At 47.9% G+C, this 18292-nt stretch overlaps 1 protein-coding gene across 23 annotated transcripts in view; it reads left to right on the forward strand.

Moving 5' to 3' along the window:
- MSI2 (musashi RNA binding protein 2) overlaps positions 1-18292 on the forward strand; it is a 468712-nt gene that overhangs the window by 245692 nt on the left and 204728 nt on the right. For all 23 annotated transcript variants that reach the window (XM_075904806.2, XM_075904805.2, XM_075904808.2 and 20 more), the window contains one exon: positions 5278-5326. In XM_075904806.2, the coding sequence (XP_075760921.1) occupies positions 5278-5326 (49 nt within the window). The remainder of the gene's footprint in view (positions 1-5277; positions 5327-18292) is intronic.

Below are 18292 nucleotides of genomic sequence, written 5' to 3' on the forward strand. Positions count from 1 at the left end.
TCAGAAGTCGTTGAGAAGTCCTATTGTGTCACCGGACTATGGAGGAGAGAGGCTATTCTTCTGTTACAATGGCTGCCCTAAAAATAATGTTGGGGTGGGGTTAACTCAGAAAGGGCAGAGACGGAGATAAAATGTTCTGACCTTAGGAAACAGAAAAGATAACCAATTAGGCATTGCTGAAAGTGCACCAGCTGGCTTGAAACCACCCTGCTGCTTTTTAAGGTTATATTTTAACCAGAAGCTGGTCAAAATTGGAAGTGCTCTCAGACTTACTTCACCTGCTTGGATTCTGCAGGATTTCAGAGTTGAACCCTGGAGCTGTACCTCTCCTTTATGGCTTTGATTTTGAGCTAAAACTTTTGTAGTCCTCCTCCCAGTGTGGACAAAGCGCAAATCTCACCAAGATGGCTGAGCTCACATGGGCCGAAATCTCCCCCAGCTTTGTTCGGGAGGTCTCGGTGTTACTATTATTTATTTGCCCATTAAATCCTCATAAGGATTTAATCCCCATGAGGTCCCATTGTGGTATGAAGACTTAGAAAGAGACAGTCCTTTCCCCAAAGAGCTTTGGACTAGATCAATAAAGGTGATTAGGCGCCTAACTCCCACGGAAGTCACTCGGAGGGTGAGAGAACACACATCATCAATCTCCGTTTGACAGACGGGGAACTAAAGAACGAAGAGTTGACATGTTTCTCCCCAAGGCACGCAGGAAGGGCATAGCGGAACCAGGAACTACATATACATCTCCTGAGATAATCCAATTCCAAGACCATCCCTCTTCCCTCACTGGGATTTGGGCTGTGATTGGAGTCTGTGATTGTCCAATGGGCTAACGCCTAGGGTGGTTGCCACTCCTGTGATCCACAGGGAAGGAAAGAAAAGGCTGTTGAGAGCCGCAGCTCAGGTTTCAGTCTATTGAAATCCTCCCTAATAAGACTTACCTTAGCCCTTGTTTACACTACAGACTTCTGTGTGTTGAACTTCCACACCCATGAGCAACACAGTTATACCACCTAACTCCTGGTGTAGAGAGGAGGGCTTCTGCCTACAACATAACTACGCCTTCTCAGACCGCATGCTGTGATAATTTGAGAAGCTCTCTCCTTGGCATAAGTAGCAGCTTTCCTCAGCACCACTGAAGCACAGCTGCAGCTCTGTAAGTGTAGGCAAGCCCTCAGTCCCACAGCAACCAGGAAGTCAGGATCAGAGGGGAATGAAATTTTGCACAGGCAATTTTTTTTTTTGAGAAGAATGCAGGTTCAGCAAAACCAAACCGTGTCACTAATTCATGTCAGTTTTTAATGAACTATTTTGGTTTATTTGAAAAGCATGAAAAATGGAAACATTTTGATATTTCGGTTCAAAAGAATTTTTTTTTTTAAGGTGACCTGTAAAAAAAAAAAAAAGCATTAAAAAGTGCCTGAAATTAAACATATATGCAGGCTAAACCTCTCTAGTCTAGCACTCTCTGGTCTGGCAACATCCATCGTTCAGCATGATGTTAGTTAGCTGGATGTCTATGGGTGCAGTCAAGTTTTCCGTGGCCCTGTAAAGTTTGTTTACAGCCACCAGTCCTGGCTCTCTGTGTTCTGTGCTGCCTAAGCCCAAGAAGCAGTGGAAGTGCTAGTGATACTGCCAAACAATACTGACCTCCCGTAGACCAGCAAATTCTCTGGTTCGACACCAGTCACCTCCTGAGGGTGCGGGACTAGAGAGGCTCAACCCATATTTCATTTAAGCTGAAATGATTTGTTTTAAAACTTTTCAGTTTGACTCTAAACAATTGTGTTTTCTTTTCAATGTGCCACTCACCCAAAAAGAAAACTTCCATTTGCACTGCTCCAGTCCAGTTCTTGTCCCTCCTGGTAATTTTAGTGGAGATGGGGAGAAAGGAGTACGGGGCGGATGCATTATTTTTTCCCTACAACTCTAAAAACAAGGATGAGTATTTCTAATGTCCCTAGGAAACTGTTGTTCGATAATGATGGGGGAATTTGGGAAATTAACCGCATGGACACCAGCACTGTGCTAATTAGCTTAATGCTGTCATCTGGGGGCATGGATGAAGAAGTGTAGAAGGATCCGCGTCACCCTGTGCATTGCTTTCCCTTTGGACACAGGTTGCCTCCCCTTGTCGATGAGTGCTGCAGAGCGATGTCTTTTTGGCACCTGTTTGTTCAGCTCTTTGTTTCCTAGCTACCAAAGCAGTCTTCAAACAATATAAACTTTAGCCTGTGTTTTGGTCTAGCTGCCGCAGCAGGCCAGAGAACCATGCTCTGGGTTAGAGGCGCCTCTGGCCAGAGAAACTCAGCATGGGATTCGGGAGTCCACAGCTGTTCACATCCCTGTACTTTATAATGACACTGCTGGTCGGGGATTGATGCATCTGGCCTGCTTACAGTCAAGAGAATCCTTGCACATTGCACGTTCCGATTAGATTGCATCTGGATTAGGGATGTAATAGTGTAGTCGATTAACTGATAAGCAATACCTGATAGTTTAATGCTATAAACTACATGCATTCTGCCCCCCTCTCCCTCACCAGTAAATTTTTAGCAGCCTGGCTCACTCCTAGCTTGTGGCCGGACTAGGACCTACCCCTGCTGTATCTCTGCATTTTAAGTGTATTCGGAGCTGGGCAGGCAGGCAGCCCAGCTCAGTTCCAGTTTGCATCAGGTCCGGGAGCTCAGACCCCCGCTCTGGGGCAGCAGCACTGAAGACAAGCAGCGGGTCTGCAAGAGGAGCTGGTTTTTAACCCAGCTCCCCTCGTGGACTTGCTCCCACCTGGCACCCCGCGCTGCTGCTGGCCCCGTCGCCAGGGACTATAGAATAGTCGACTAAGAATTCATGAGGCTACTTGACTATTTAATTAACCGATATTTAACATCCCTGATCTGGATCAGAAGACAGTAGTGGCGGGTCAAGTGGTTTATCTTGTATTTATAGTTCACATAAGCCTTGGGGGACCCTCTGTTGGGGCTGGGATTTTGGACAAAGATTTTGTGGTAAGAAGGGTCATGAAGCTGGACTGTAGGCTGATTGGCACAGGAGTGGTCAGCATATAGTTTGCCTCTGGGGTTGCTCATGGTGGTTTCAGATCAGCAGCGGGCAACCTAGGTTAATGAGTGGGCTGCACGAGCGGCACTCCTTCATCTCAGTGAGTTGCAAGATTGTTGCAAGACAGTCTCTGGGGTAGGGCAGTTTTGCCAAAGGCACTGGCGTACCTTGAAACTGGGGCTGTGCCGGCTGAACCGTAGCAGCGCTGGGGTCGGATGCAGAGCGAGCGCCCGGTTCTTGCCGTCAGTGCGGTATGCAGTTGGCATGCACCTCACGTCATGTGCCCTGGCTTTGCATGCGTGTCACTTCAGTAACACCGGTAGGAAAAAGCTATGTGGACAAAAACCCGCCGAGTCTGGCAACCCTGCGCGTGGGCAACGGCAAACCAAACTATCTTGCAGGCCACACAGAGAATTCTGATGAGCTGCATGCAGCCCCTTCCAGCCCACCGCTGTTCCAGCTGAAGAAAAGAGAAAGGCGAGTTGTTTAAAGGAATGGGGCTAGCGGCTCAATGTGATTCTGACCCCAGTGTGCTGGAGGCCTTGAAGAATTTTAACAATCACTAATCGACCCGTAATCCCAGAGCACAGATGAATGATGGGAGATTGTCCTTACTCTCTTTGAACGTACTGACACCTCTGTCTGGATGTGGGTTTTGTTTCTGGGCCAAGGAAAGGGAATGTGGGTGGCACAACAATGTACTTTATTTAGTTTGGATTCTAATTGTGTTGGTGGTTTAGGTCTCACCCACACAGCGGATAAACGATTAATCAGAATGAAGGGAGGATGGTATATCCCTCCAGCGCAGGCTGCTTCTAACACATGGGTGCAAACTGATGAGGACAGTGTTAGCTGAAATGGGGTTTAAAAGGAGTCTAAGCACTGTTTAAGGATCTATTGTGCTGCAGTTTATACTGCATCGCAGAAACTGCCTCCAGCACCGTAACATGGACAGGTCCAGCGTGTTTTAATCACTCCCCAAGATTAGGCTACTGCCCTGCAAAGTCTGAAGTGGTTAATGTGCATGCTAAAATGGAGCTCTCCTCAGGGACCAGCATGTAACTGCCTCACCTGCATGGGTAATTTTTACAGGGTGGGTGCCGTTGCTGAGTGATTCTTCAAAGAAATCACTTTGTGTAAAATGAATGGGTAAATAATATGTCGTTTAATTGTTTTATTGGGGGGAGGGATCCTCTGTAGTGTACAACACTATGAACCCAACTGTAGAAAGTATTTAAAAAAAAAAAGAGTTGAAAAAAGAATGAGATCCACGCTGTGGCTTTGAGTTTGTACGTTTGGTGGTGGTTGCGTTGGGTTTTTTTTTTTGTGCCATTCTGTTTTTTCACCAACATGTCTTCTAAAGCAGAGATCAAATTCTTCATTAAATAGTAGTTAAACCGTCTATTGAAAGGTTCTAATTACCTGATAAATTCTATAGGCTTTTCTCCATGAGAGTGTACCAGGCTCCTGGGAGTCTCTGAACCTTTAAAAATACAATATATTGAAAAAGAAATCCCCACACAGCCTCAGTCAAAAATAAGTGTAAAATTTAGGTGTGGCGGCACAGATTAAATGTAGGTGGAATAAATCATGCAAAGAGTAATGAAACTTGAAAGTGATTTTGTTGCACTTCAATACATTTCATCAGGCAGCCCTCTCTTCTGAAGTGGAAATGTCAAACCTGATGCAAATTAAAAGCCTCTGCCCCCTCCCTTCCTCCTGTTGCTTTTCAAAAGGCCTCTTGAAAACCTCTGGATACCTTTTTGGCTGACCAGATTCTCCTCTCCCCCCCCCCCATTTTTTTTTTAATCTTCTAATTCCCATCCAGAACAGCAATGACTGCTGGAGAAGTCCTGGGCTTGATTTGCATCAGTGACTCTGGGGCCCTTGCTTATCTCTCTCCAGCTGCCTCAGAAGAAGAAGGGAGGAAAAATAGCTCCTTGGATGTTTGTGCTTTTTAGGGCAATAAACTTTGAAAGTGGCATTTTCCCTCCAAGATCAAATGGCAGCTAAGCTTTGTGTTGAAAGTGGCAGGCTTCCAAAAGAAAGAGCTGACTCCAACGCAAAGGAACTGAGATGGGATGGATCCATGGGGCCTGCCGCACCTGAAATTACCCTGCTACTATCCCAACTTTGCCTCTCCCATACTTGATTTGTTTGTCTGCCATAATCCGCCTCGTAGCGAGTGTGCTAACATTCTCGTCTTGTGTCTTGCAGGTGGAGGACGCTATGCTTATGTTTGACAAGACTACTAACCGGCACAGAGGTAAGCAAGAGCCGCTGGGTTCGGATGCCACGTTGTATAATTGGCAATTGCAAAATGTCATGTTGAATGTTACACTGCAGGGCTGGCTGGCTCTGGGGTCCCAGCAGCCACCTTTTGGGCTGTCATGCAAGGAGACTAGGAGCAGAGGGAGCTCCCCATGTGCTGTGGTCACGACAGAGTCGGGCACACTTGGGCCTGGGTTTTGCGCGTGTCTGGGGCCAGTGTGGTTTTCTCATTGGTGACAACTCTGCTGGCCGGTTTAGAGCGCCTTGTCTTCATGGCCCAAAGAAAGTCGCATTCAGCTTGGCTTTTGTAAAAGGATGATGGCTGGGATGTGCGTCCTTGTGTGGAGATGAAAGGGAGGCCAACTGGGGGATCTTTAGGCATTGGGGGCTGAGGTGGCGAGGTAGAGTGTAACACTGAGAGCTAGGAGAAATGTTCAGAGTTCTCTTCGTGGTCACACCACTTCTGGACCAACAAAGGTGCGTGACAAGTGGGTCTAGCCGTTGGTACTTGAGGATACACACTCACTCGTACTGCTCCAGGTTTTGTCCATGGGACATACTCTGAGGCCCCATCCCAGATAGCTGCATGTGCCTTTGATGCCCGTGTGCACCTGAGGATGAGCAAGAACCTCCCCTTGCAGATCCCTTACGTGAGGGTGGCTTAGACCAAATTGGGCCCAAATTGCCAACTGCCTTCCACCTGCCCTCTAAGTGTATATGCGCATAGGGCAGGGCTACTCAACACACGGCCCACAGTCCATCTGTTTGCGGCCCATGGTGCGGTTTGGGTTTACGCGGGACTTAATACGGGGCCTGCAGGGGGGGAGCCAAAACAAAAAAGGAGTCTCTCTAATGGTCTTCTGTTGATATTCATTTTAGTAGTTAAATTCCTGGACTGTCCTTGCTCATTAAAAGTGCTGTCATATGGGTGGAAATGGGGTAAATATTGCATTTTATTACTATCAGTGGAACTGACTTAAATGGGGCCTGCGTGTTGTGTAGTCTTGCCTTAATCTTTGTATTCATGCCTGTCAGTGTGAAGAAGCTATTTGCATATATTTGTATGTACATGCAACCACACTTCAGTTGCGGCCCTCGGCATGTGCTGTGAGTATCATTGTGGCCCCCGGGGCATCCAAAGTTGAGTAGTCCTGGCATAGGTCATTGTACATGCTTAAACTAGAACAGGGTTGGGCAAAAGGGCCTTCGCGGGCTGGATCCAGCCCACCAAGTGGGTTTATCTGGGTAGGGTTGCCAGGTCCAGTATTTTTACCTCCTGTCCGGTAAAAAAAAAATTCAGTAAATACTGGACACCTAAAATGACCAATATTTTCTGTTTTTCCCTGTCAGGAGGCAAAAATACCGGACACCTGGCAACCCTACCACACACTCGGCAACTGGGCCCAGCCCCCGGCTTCCCCCCAGATCCCCGACACCCCCCATCCCCCTGCTTACCAGGTTCCGCAGGGAAGCTGCGTTCTGGCTTGATCAAAAAAATAAAATGGCTGCCGGCAAAAATCCTAGAGACCAAGGGGAAGCAATGCCATCCCTGGGTCTTAGTGCTCAACTTTTAAGGGGATTGAGAGGGGACATGACAGCGGTTTTCAGGTAGCTAAAAGGGTGTTACAAGGAGGAGGGAGAAAACTTGTTCTTCCTGGCCTCTGAGGATAGAACAAGAAGCAATGGGCTTAAACTGCAGCAAGGGAGGTTTAGGTTGGACATTAGGAAAAAGTTCCTAACTGTCAGGGTGGGCAAACACTGGAATAAATTGCCTAGGGAGGTTATGGAATCTCCATCTCTGGAGATATTTAAGAGTAGGTTAGATAAATGTCTATCAGGGATGGTCTAGATGGGTCCTGCCATGAGGGCAGGGGCTTGGACTCGGTGACCTCTCGAGGTCCCTTCCAGGCCTAGTAGTCTATGATTCTGCCTTTCCCCTGTTCCTATCCCTATTCTGACTCTGCACACACTGAAAGGGCCATGCTGTTTAATGCTGTTTTATTTTTTATTTATTTTTTTTTTGGCGCAACAACTTTGGTCTCCCCCTTTTTCCCAACCCTCAAGAGAATTTTTTCCCCGGTGTTTTCCTCGGTATTTTTGGTTAGGCCATCTGGCAACCTTAGATCCGGTCCATGGAGGCCCTGCCACTCCCCCTTCCCCAGCCCAATCAGGGCCTGGGGACAGAGGGAAGCACACAAACTTTCCTCCGCCCTGCCCTGCCAGGAGCACGTGGCACTTAGAAGCGCCAGATGCTCCTGGCAGGGCAAAAGGAGACTTGGCACGCTACCCTGTCCCCAAGCCCTGATTGTCTTGGGGACAGAAGGGGAAGGGTGCAAAGTTTCCTCCCACCACCAGGGGCATGGGCACCTAGGAGGATGGTCTGGGGTGGGGCGCAAAGACTTCACACGCTTCCCTGCCAGTGGGGAAACAGGGTAGTATCCTGGCCCCGCCCCTTCCACCTCATCCGTTGCAGCTTGGGACCACTTCAAAAATTTCTGAAGTGGCCCCTGGTAAGAAATTATTGTCCACCCCTGTGCTAGCAGCTAGTAGCAGGCCTGGATGTGCAAACTGATGATGCAGAGTTTTACAGATTCAGGGTTGTTTTTTTAGAAGACACCTGCCACCTGTTATCCCGTTGTTATCTTTTCATAGTCCCTCCTCTCTCCCCCACGCTGCTGCTCAGAGACTGTCCAAATGCTCCCTCTCCTCTTGGGAACTGGAGACAGGCTGTGTTTATAGTCCAGGACACCCACACAGCAAAGCGTTAGCATGGCAATTAGGTCCCCTTGGAGTCGTCCTTCTATGAACCGGACTTATACCTTGTCTCCCTCCTTCTGTCCCTCCATCTCCTGTCTTCTCTGTTTAACCGTTTCCCCTCTCTTGCTGCCTCTCAGCCCGCGTTTCCTCTGAGTCCCTCCTGTGCTTCTTAGTCGAACACCAGGGTGGCCATTTTCAAGGGCAGAATAACAGTCTTGGGGCTTGTCTTGTCTCTTCCTCGTTTAACTGGCCACACTGGGGGGAAGCTGCCCCCAGATGTTTCCAAAATTCTGCCGAACTAACTTCTATCGGCCAGTTGTTTTCCCTCTGAGGAAGGGAAGGGAGAAGTATTGTCACTTGATATCAGTGGTGAATATGCCTACTTCCATTTCCATGTATTCGTCCTGCTGCCTAGGTCGGGTTTATGTTCTCTGGTTGTCACATCACTGCTGAAGGGAGAAAATCATTGGAAACAGAAAGGGGAGCCGTGGAGATGCAGGAGCTTTTCCAAAACCAGTCCCTAGGTCAGCGAAGCCAGTGAGTAGGCCACGTGAGTGGCCTCCTTCATCTTAATAGGCTGCAAGACTGTGGCAACCAAGGCAGTCTCCTGGGACAGGGTCGTTTTGCCAATAGCGCTTGCGTGCCTAGAATTTGCAGGGTGGCCGATGGAACTGTAGCAGCACTGTGATTGGCTGCAGAGGGAGCGCCCGACTCTCGCCGTCCATGTTGTGTGCAATCAGCCCACACCTCACTTCAGGACCCTTACTTTGCGGGCATGTCGTAGGATCATAGAACACTAGAACTGGAAGGGACCTCGAGAGGTCATCACGTCCAGTCTCCTGCCCTCACGGCAGGACCAAGCACCATCTAGATCATCGCTGACAGGTGTCTGTCTAACTGCTCTTAAATATCTCCAGAGATGGAGATTCCACAACCTCCCTAGGCAATTTATTCCAGTGTTTAACCACCCTATCACTTTTGTAATACCAGTAGGGAAAAACCTACACAACCGGCAGAACCTGACAACCCTGCGCATGCACAATGGTAAATAAAACGTCTCCTGGGCCCCACGCAGAACCCCAATGGGCCGCGGGTCGCCCACCACGGCCCTAGAAGGGGCCTTTACCACACAGACACGCACTCGGACTGGGAAGCTCAAATGGTGGGCGCCCGTCAGCATGTGGACTGGATTATGTATTTTATTATTCTAGCGTTGGAATGGACAGGGCGTTTTGTGCCAGATAGAAGATGGGGGCCCTGCTTCAAGGGCCTTGCCACTGTGTGCCGAGGCGGCTGCAGGATAAATGGAATGCGTGGGCTTGCAGGAAGGGGAGGACTGTCCCTAATGTCCGAGAGAGGACGCGAGCGAAGGAGTAGATGGGCGCTGTGTGGTGTGAAAGCGAAGCAGGCCTGGGAGGTGAGGGAGCAGGCAGAGAGCAGAGCAGGGAGATAACAATTGGTCTGGCATGCAGAGCCAGGTTTGAATGCAAAGGTGTTTCTCGGCTTGGATCATTTAACTGTGTGTTTAGGGTGGGATTTTCCATGCTGCCAGCTGCCTTCCAAGTCAGTAGGAGTTTAACCCATTAACTTCCACGGGAGCACACTGAGGTCACGCAGAGCGTTTCAGGAAACCTCACCCTGTAGTTTCCCTCTGCCGTTTGTGTCTTTGATCCAAGTTCCCTGCGTTGCTGGCAGGAGGTTGGTATTTATAGGCCAGAACTCCAGCCAGTGGTGTGGTGGGGTGCACAGGAAACAAGGGCTTTGCAAATCCCAGGGCATCACTCGGAGCCAGATGTCCTAAAAGCAAGTTAGAAGGATGCATTCCGTAGATAGTTAATGAGCCATTTGGTCTAATTATCCTTAATGAAGGAGTGGAGCGAATGCACCCCAATTATGACTCAGGTGTCGATGCTAGAACAGATTCGATTCCCCTACTGCTGTCTCCTTTCCTTAAAATGCATGTTTCGTGGCTTGCTGGATCCGGTTAAGATGTTTTCAGTTTGAAAGTCTGTCAGCTCAGGAAAACACAATGGGAGTGAGAAGCAGCGAGTGGGATTGTGGATGCTTGTTCTGGGGTAGCACCTCGGAGCTGTAGACCTGGGCCAGGACCCATTGTGCTAGGTGCAGTGTGTCTGTGTTCCAAAGAGCTTCTGAGCTATCCAAAGGCCACGGCTATGCTACCTGCCGGGTCGGCGGGCACCGGGCCATGCTAAACATGATAAATTGCCCGTTGGGGGTGCTTCTGTTGATTCCAGCACTCCACCAGAATGCGAGGTGCCGACGGGAATGACGTGAGAGCATCTGCCACCAGCTCACCACATCAAAGGCGAGGGAGAGGGGAGAGGGAACAACGGGTCATGTGCCCAAACAAGCATCTTGATCCCCATGCTTTGGGGGGCTCTGCAGGGCTGAGGGAAGCCCAGGGGACTAGTGGGAGCCTGGAGCTGGCAGCAGGGGGTCCCACCCACAGTGACTAGTGAGGGGAAGTGGTGTAACCTGGCCCCAGCCCATTCCACTCAGCCGGCTTCCAGCGTCGTTGCTCCACTTCCTTCTGCCAGTGAGTGTGGGGGCAGGTCCGCCCCTTCTCCCAGCCTTCTCTCCGAGCAGCATGGCCCAGCAGGTTAATGGGGGGGCCTGGCACAGGCTGTAGAGATCCGGGCCCCCTCCCACTCACAGGCTTGGGAAAAGGCTGTTATTCCAGAAAAAAGGTGCAGTGTAGACACACCCTTAGCTCGATGGCCCTCTGTAGTGTAGACTCAGCATCAGGGTAAAACAAGAGCCAAAAAGTGGCTGGATGGGGAGGATGTTTTGTAGCAGGTTTGGGTTCATTGGTGTATTGCTTGCCAGCAGCATGGGGGTGCTGTGCAAAGTGGAAGTAACAAAGGCACTCGGGTGGGCATCATATACTGGGCGTTGCTGTTTGTTTAAAGGCTGAATTGATGCTTTGGAGGTAGATGAGAGTAACTCTCCATTTACATGTTTCCTTGCCTGGAGCTTGAGTGGGGTGCAAGCAGCGCTGGACCCCTCCCATCACACCTGCTTCTCTCCATTGGTTTGCCTTGTGTTTCTCACCTTGCCTTCCTGCAAAGGTTGCTGAGTGTCACAAATGAGATTGAATATCGACTTGTGCCCGCAAGGAGGGGGAGACACATTTGTGGAGCTGGCACCGCAGCCGTAGTCTTGTAGCCTGGGGCAGTATGAATTATTGTTTGATCATTACGATTGATTTATTTGTATTACAGGAATGTTGGGGGCCCCCGGCAGACACCAGGCCCGCAGACACCAGGTGCTGGGTGCTGTGTAAACACCTAGGGTATGTCTAGACTGCATCCCTCTGTCGGCAGAGGGATGCAGATTAGGCAGGTCGACATTGCAAATGAGGCAGGGATTTAAATATCCCACGCCTAATTTGCATAAAAATGGCCACCCCGTTTTGCCAATGCAGCACTCTGTCGACAAAAAGCAGCAGTTTAGAGGGGGATCTGTCGAGAAAGAAAGCCTTTTTTGACAGATCCCTTATGCCTCCTGCAAGGAGGTTTACAGGATCCGTCGAGAAAGGCTTTCTTTCTCGACAGATCCCGGTCTAGACTGCCGCTTTTTGCCAACAAAGTGCTGCATCAGCAAAACAGGGTAGCCATTTTATGCAAATTAGGCACCGGATATTTAAATCCCTGCCTCATTTGCAATGTCGACCTGCCTAATCTGCATTTCTCTGCCGACAGAGGGATGCAGTCTAGACATACCCCTAGTGAGAGAGAGTCTCTGCCCCAAACAGCATACACCCTACATAGACAAGACAGATAAAAGGTGAGAGAAGAGGAATAGTTTTTTACCACTTTACAAACTGATACAAAGAAAGACTGAAGTGTCTCACCCAAGTTCAGGCCCACTCACAGGGGTGGGAGGGCAAAAGGGACAGTTGCCCTGGGACCTGGGGATTTAAAGAGGCCTGGGGCTCCCTGCCACCGGCAGCGCTACTGTGGCTGGAGCTCTGGCCCTTTAAATCGCTGCCAGAGCGCAGCACACTCTATGCAACTCCAAGGCTAGAGGAGGTACACTGTGCTTCATGCAGCCCGGTGGGTTGCTGCCCCCTGTCCCGCCCCTTTCTCCCGAGCCCTGCCGCTTCTGGGAGCACAGAGCCCCCGCCCCGTGCTTTGCCCAAGGCCCCACACAGACTGTTTGCTCCCCCCCCATCGTGTCGACACTAGCTCTGTGCTAGAGCTAGGAAATGAATTCAGTTGATTGAATTTCCTTTTCGGTGCCTTAGCCATGAAACCCCCCTTCCTTCCATGGATGCTGGACCTCTATTCCCAGTTATTCGGTTTAAAAACCAAATCTGTGGAACCCCTTCGTGCCCGGTGCAATGAAGTGTTTATATCAGACCTGGTCTACATAGCTGCAGCGCTCAGGGCTGTGAAAAAACCACATCTCTGACCGATGGTCAACCGGAGAATGATTCTGTCGACCTAGCAACCAGCTCTCGGGAAGGGGGACTTTCTATAGCGATGGACAAACCCCTTCGGTTGCTGTAGTCGGTGTATACATGATAGGATTATAATGACCTAGCAAAGCTGTTTTAGTGTAGGCATGGCTCCCCATTTAGCTTATGGGGGTTGCAAGCTAAACTGCTACAAGTGTTTCCGGTATCAGGGACTCCACTCCGGTGACTTAATTAAATCCATTTTCGTTAAATCAGTGAAAATAGTATGAGAAGGCACACAACCTCTTAGAAGAAGGCAAAGCAGAGCTATTTAGGAATGGGAAATCATTCATAAAAGTAATTTTAAAAAGTCTCCTCTTTTTTTCTCCCTCAAATTTGAAATATCCTCATTGAAAAAAATGTTGTTCAGCCTGGAGCAAGAGGTGTGGGGGAGTCTCTTGGTTTTTAGTTTAACATTAGCAATTCAGACATTTTGTCAAGTTGAATGTATTTCCACCAGCCCTCAGCAACTGTCTACCAAGGGGAAAGGGGGCTGGGAGGGAAGCGATCCTGGAATGGACTGTCCTGAATTGTGAGTGGGATGGGCAGGCTGAAATTTTGGTGCTTCCTGTATCCCATGTTGTTTTAAACAATCCCCAATCTCTTTGAAAGTTCTAATCATGGCTCAGGTGAGCTGCCTCCAAGATCTGTTCATTTCCTTATCTCTTTGTACAGGAGAAATAGTTAAGCAGAAACTGTAGGCAGGTAGGCAGCCAACATTTTGCTATCTGACCACGAGCATCTCCACCATACAGCCACTTATCTCGGGCGCTGCGCATACATTCCCTTCTGGCCTTATATTCTGTACAGATTGCCTGGAATGGATGCGAAATGTAATCCTGTAAAGTCCTGAGATGGAGGAGTTAAAAGCCAGAGTTCTTGCTTTATTAAATGCCTTTAGTCTTGAAATTAGGTCTTAAATTTGGCTCATACCCTTAATGACAGCATAATTTGCTTTCTCTTTGAAGCAGTGTGAGCTATGGGAATGAGCACCAGAAACTCCTGAATTCTCATGTTGGCTGACTCACCGGGCAATATACAACCACCCTTTTCTCACATGCAAAAAGTGATAACTGTGTTTCTTTAAAGTTACCACCCTTGCAGGATCCCTACTCAGCAGCTGCAAGTGCTAGAGGTTTGAAACCCAAGAGCGAGACTCCTACGTGGAGGTATCTCAGAAGATGCAGAATCCTTGGGAATTTGCCTAACCTACCGCACAGGAATCATAAAGATTCTTTATTGTTTGTACAATGCTCTGAAAGTTGGCTCGGGAGTATTTTCTATGGGCATCTCCAGTAGTATTAAATGGTATGCGTCTGTCTTTCAGCATATGGCTCCCTCTGTATAATATAGATGTTACACTACAAACACCTCTCTGTGTTAACATGTTACAGGGAAAAATAAAAACCTGACATGGCTCATGGTTTTTTCCCCCAAGTGGAAACAGATCTTAACAGCTTATGTAATTTGTCTTTCAGACTCCAGCCACTTAAGTCTTCCTGTGTTTACTCTTTGTGCGGGCTTGCTTGACTGATACAGTTATTGTCTGAGCCACAAAAGTGTCAGCTTCTTGGAGTAATGTATATAGCTCGTTTGTTTAGGGAGACTGCCAAGAAGTTGAGAGTATTCGGAGTAAAGTCAAGAAGTGCTACAAGCCCTGGAAATTAGTGTGGGGATAACGGCCAAGCCTGACTTCCTAGAACACCAGAACCGCTGGCTGGAGCGTGTTGCCTCATCCCCTGTCTCTATGGCAGAATCCAACTTGAGCTCATGACCCAGTCCTGCTAAATTATTCTCTGGGTGTGCCGTTTGTTTCGGTAGGGAGCCAAGTGACCGCTGGTTGCTGGAGTGTAAATGTTTGCAGATAATCTTTCTTCTCCCACCCCTGTCTCTTCTATAAAATGTTTCAGCTTAAAATTGCCATACCCAACAACTGAGCAAATTAAAAAAAAAAAAAAGGGTGGGGAGGGTGCTGAGCTTTTCAAAGCCACTGAAGAAATGTGAATACTTAAATCCCATTAGAAATCGATGGGGAACTCTTTGTCCAAGCTCTTTCCCTCATTTCGGAGGTCCAGCTCCAAATGGTTTCCTTTATTTTCAAGATATTTCCAACTTCCTCTTTTCATCTACTGGGAAAACTCTTCCCGGGTCAAGGTCTTGACTTGTTGGTTGTGTTTAAGAGCAATGGTACATGGGACTTATCTTTGGCATGGGGGCGAGGAGGGTGAAATTTCCTGTCACCTGGTCCAATGGGATGATGAAGTTAAGAGCGCCAAGGGGCTAATTCCTCTGCAAGGCGGAGATTTGGCCAGGCTGAACATGCTCCAACGATTCTTCTACCCACCTCTGTCCACATTCTTTGCTTAAACTCTACAGACTCTAAGAAGTGGCTTATGCAACACACGGCAGGTGGGCCAAGGCGTTGTCTTCCAAAGTTAAGATGGATTCCATACTTTTCTGAGGCATTTCTAGCTTCAATTTGAAAACTCTCCTGGAATTTTTATTGTCTGTCTACCCTGTCCGAGAATTGCACTTGAAACTTTGTGAAAGTGACTTCCTCTTCTGTCTCAGCGGCTGCAGTATTTGCCCTCTCCTGGCATTTAGAGGTCAGGAGCACAAATGGGCAAAATCCAGAGAACTAAGGCTGCTCAACTTTTGCGTGCCTAATGTGCTCGGGGAAGTCTATAGGTTTTTGTTGCCTCTAGTGGCCGACCCGGAGAGAAGACAAAAGCTATACTCTAGGGCTAGGCAGCTGATGAAGAAACGTTGTTAGTTCAAATGGCAGAGGCTTTGTTTTTAAACCCAAATGTCCTGGCTTCTAAGCCCATGGATGGGATTCCGCATACCCATCCCTCATACGCTCACCTTTGCTCTTCTTGCCTTCTGGTTCCAGTGGCAGTCTGTTCCCCTACTTCTCTGCTGTCCACAGCTAAGAATTTACTCTACCTAGTCGGTATCGCTGCTTTGAGGTGGAGAGGCTGTGTAGTGTTAGAAAATCGAACAATAATGCCTTCGTCTTTCCTCGTTTCCCACAGTCAAGACTCTCCTTGTGCCTTTCCATTCAGATCTCAAGGTGATCCCTGATGCGTCTCCTGCGTGTGGCACTGTGCTGCCGTAAGCACTTTCCAAACCACCCGGGCGCTGGGAAACATTTATGTTTGTGATCTGTGCTATTGCTGAGATGTGCTTTAACAGCTCCAATTCAGCTATTTTTATATACACTTCAGGGGAAGATGGAATATTGTGTTTGGTAGCCCTGTGTTATCAGGTGCGAGCCTGAGTGATAAGCCCTTAGAGGATGGATTCTCCTGTCAAAAACAACTTTCCATTATCTTATCTGAAGAAAAGTTTCATAACTCCTGAAGTTGAGGGCTAGGTAGACAGAGGGCACCTTTGCTTCTAAAAAGCCCCAGTCCCATAATGCAATCGTGGAAAAAATCCATTTTGCTGGAGGAAGGGAGGCAACAAGTTTTTAGTTGTTTCGGTGACATTTTTATTTGATTGGCTTCGATTTTATTGATGTCTTTTTTTTACTACATGCACTCAGTAGTGTCCCTGTTCCTATTAGCGCCTTTATATGAATTGTTTGAAAGAGACTGGAAGGGAAGTGAAAACCAGCCATTAAGTCAGGACTAAGGGCTTGTCTCCACTATGCCGGGGATCGACATTGCAGTGATCGATCCACTAGCCGTCGATTTATCATGTCTGCTTAGACATGATAAATCGATCTCTGAGCGTTCTCCTGTGAACGCCAGTATTCCATCAGGATGGGAAGAGTAGCTGGCATTGACAGGAGAGCAGCTGCCACCGATCTTACCGCACATAAGACATCATGGTATGTACCTCGACTTCAGCTATGCTACTTTGGCAGCTGAAGTCACGTAGATTATATTGACGGCAGGGATTAGTATAGACCAGGCCTAACAGATGCTGAAATGCCGATTGAAAGCAAGCTTGCCTTTTCTACCTCTGGTACAGGCCACTTAAACTGGACTTGGGTCTTAGTCTCATGTGGTGCACATCAGCTGACCAAGGAGTTGCGGATGCTCATAACCTACAGGAGAATTTGATATCTTGAAGGATCAGTTACACTTACCATGCTGTTTCCCAGGGAACTGACTTTATGCTAGAGAATGGCGGTGACTGATGTTTCATGGAGACAGTATTAGCCCAAATTTTTCCTGATGGGGGAAGCAGTTGGCTGGTGCGAATTCATTTTGCGGCGTGAACAAATGCTAAATAGTAACTAAATGCTAATCTCGGGATCTTTGTCTGCCACATAAAGGTAAAAAGAAGAAACAAATGTCACTGTCAGTGACATGCAGCGAGTCTTGTGTCTTATGTTAAGTCTTTTCAGACGCTTTTTATTGGAACAAGTGGCCACTCTTAATCAGGCTGGTGAGTTGTCCACCACATTGTTGTGATGAAGAGGGTTCTGGTATATCGATCCTGGAGAAGACATCCTGGATTTGTCCGGCTGTTACATTCTGATTGGATTTTTAAGCCCGTTTACAATGCAGTCATGTGCAGGGGCAGCGTGAATAGCAATCCCTGATACCACTTTTGGTTTAGTCCTAAGTCTCAAAAAACCCAAGGAAAAGAGAACTAGTTGATAAAATATCTGTTCTGATTTACTGTCATTACCAGGGCTCGCCAAGTGGCAGCGAGCCCTACTCGCCAGCTGCGCGGTTTTGCTCAGTTCTGCGCACGCGCAGATCTCTCTGCACCGGCTCTTCCGGGTTGTAATCTACTCACCACGGGCAAGTAGATTACATTATTTGTCGAGCCCTGGTCATTACTACACCACAGGCAAGCGAATGGGGACGGATATAAAAATTCTGTTCCTATTTTACAAAGGATAATAAACACAGCGTAAATTGTTTACATATATAACATAAAATAGATGAGTGGTCCTGTGGCAACTTAGAGACTAATCAAAATATATAGACTCCTGAGCTTTCGTGGGCAAAACCTTCTTCGAAAGCTCGTAAGTCTATATCTTTTGGTTGGTCTCTAAGGTGCTACAGGACCACTCGCTGTTTTTAAAGTTACAGACTAACCCGGCTACCCCCTCCCCCCAGAGATTTTATAACATAAAATAATAAATCTAAATACTCAGTATTAACCAGTGATACAGGGTACATTTTCAGACCTGCTTGGCTTTGGCCTAGCTTTGTTCTCATCTGAAGTCTATGGATAGAGCCCTGTACGAACACAAAATTTGTATCCATATCCACATCTGCATCCACAAAAATAAGCCTTGGATATCCACGTCTGCAGTTGCGAATACTCGCAAATATCCATGGAGTTGCAGGGCTCTGTCCATGGAAAGTTTCTGGGAAATCCCACTCAGCAATTTCCAATAACCTGAACTACCAGGTTGGACCACCAAAATATGAAGAGAGGATGATTTGCTAGCCAATCTGATGCATGTGTTGGTGTCCATTCCTAGATGCTAACTAAGGTTAAGTCTACCCTTAAAACATTAGTGAAAGTACAGCCATAGCTCTATGTAAACCATAGCCTTAATGAGGGGCTTAGGTCTCAGCATGGGGAACTGGTTTACACTGGTGCTTTATAGCACTGTAACTTGCTGCGCTCAGGGTGTGTTTGGGAGGCGTATTCTTTCACACCCCTGAGTGAGAAAGTTGCAGTGCACTAAAGTGACAGTGTAGACGTGGCCTAATAAAAACAGAATTCCCAAGGTTTTACATTACATCCCTC

The sequence above is a fragment of the Pelodiscus sinensis genome, chromosome 21 (genome assembly GCF_052426305.1).
Source record: "Pelodiscus sinensis isolate ZL-2025 chromosome 21, ASM5242630v1, whole genome shotgun sequence".
In the NCBI taxonomy this organism is placed as follows: Eukaryota; Metazoa; Chordata; order Testudines; family Trionychidae; genus Pelodiscus; species Pelodiscus sinensis.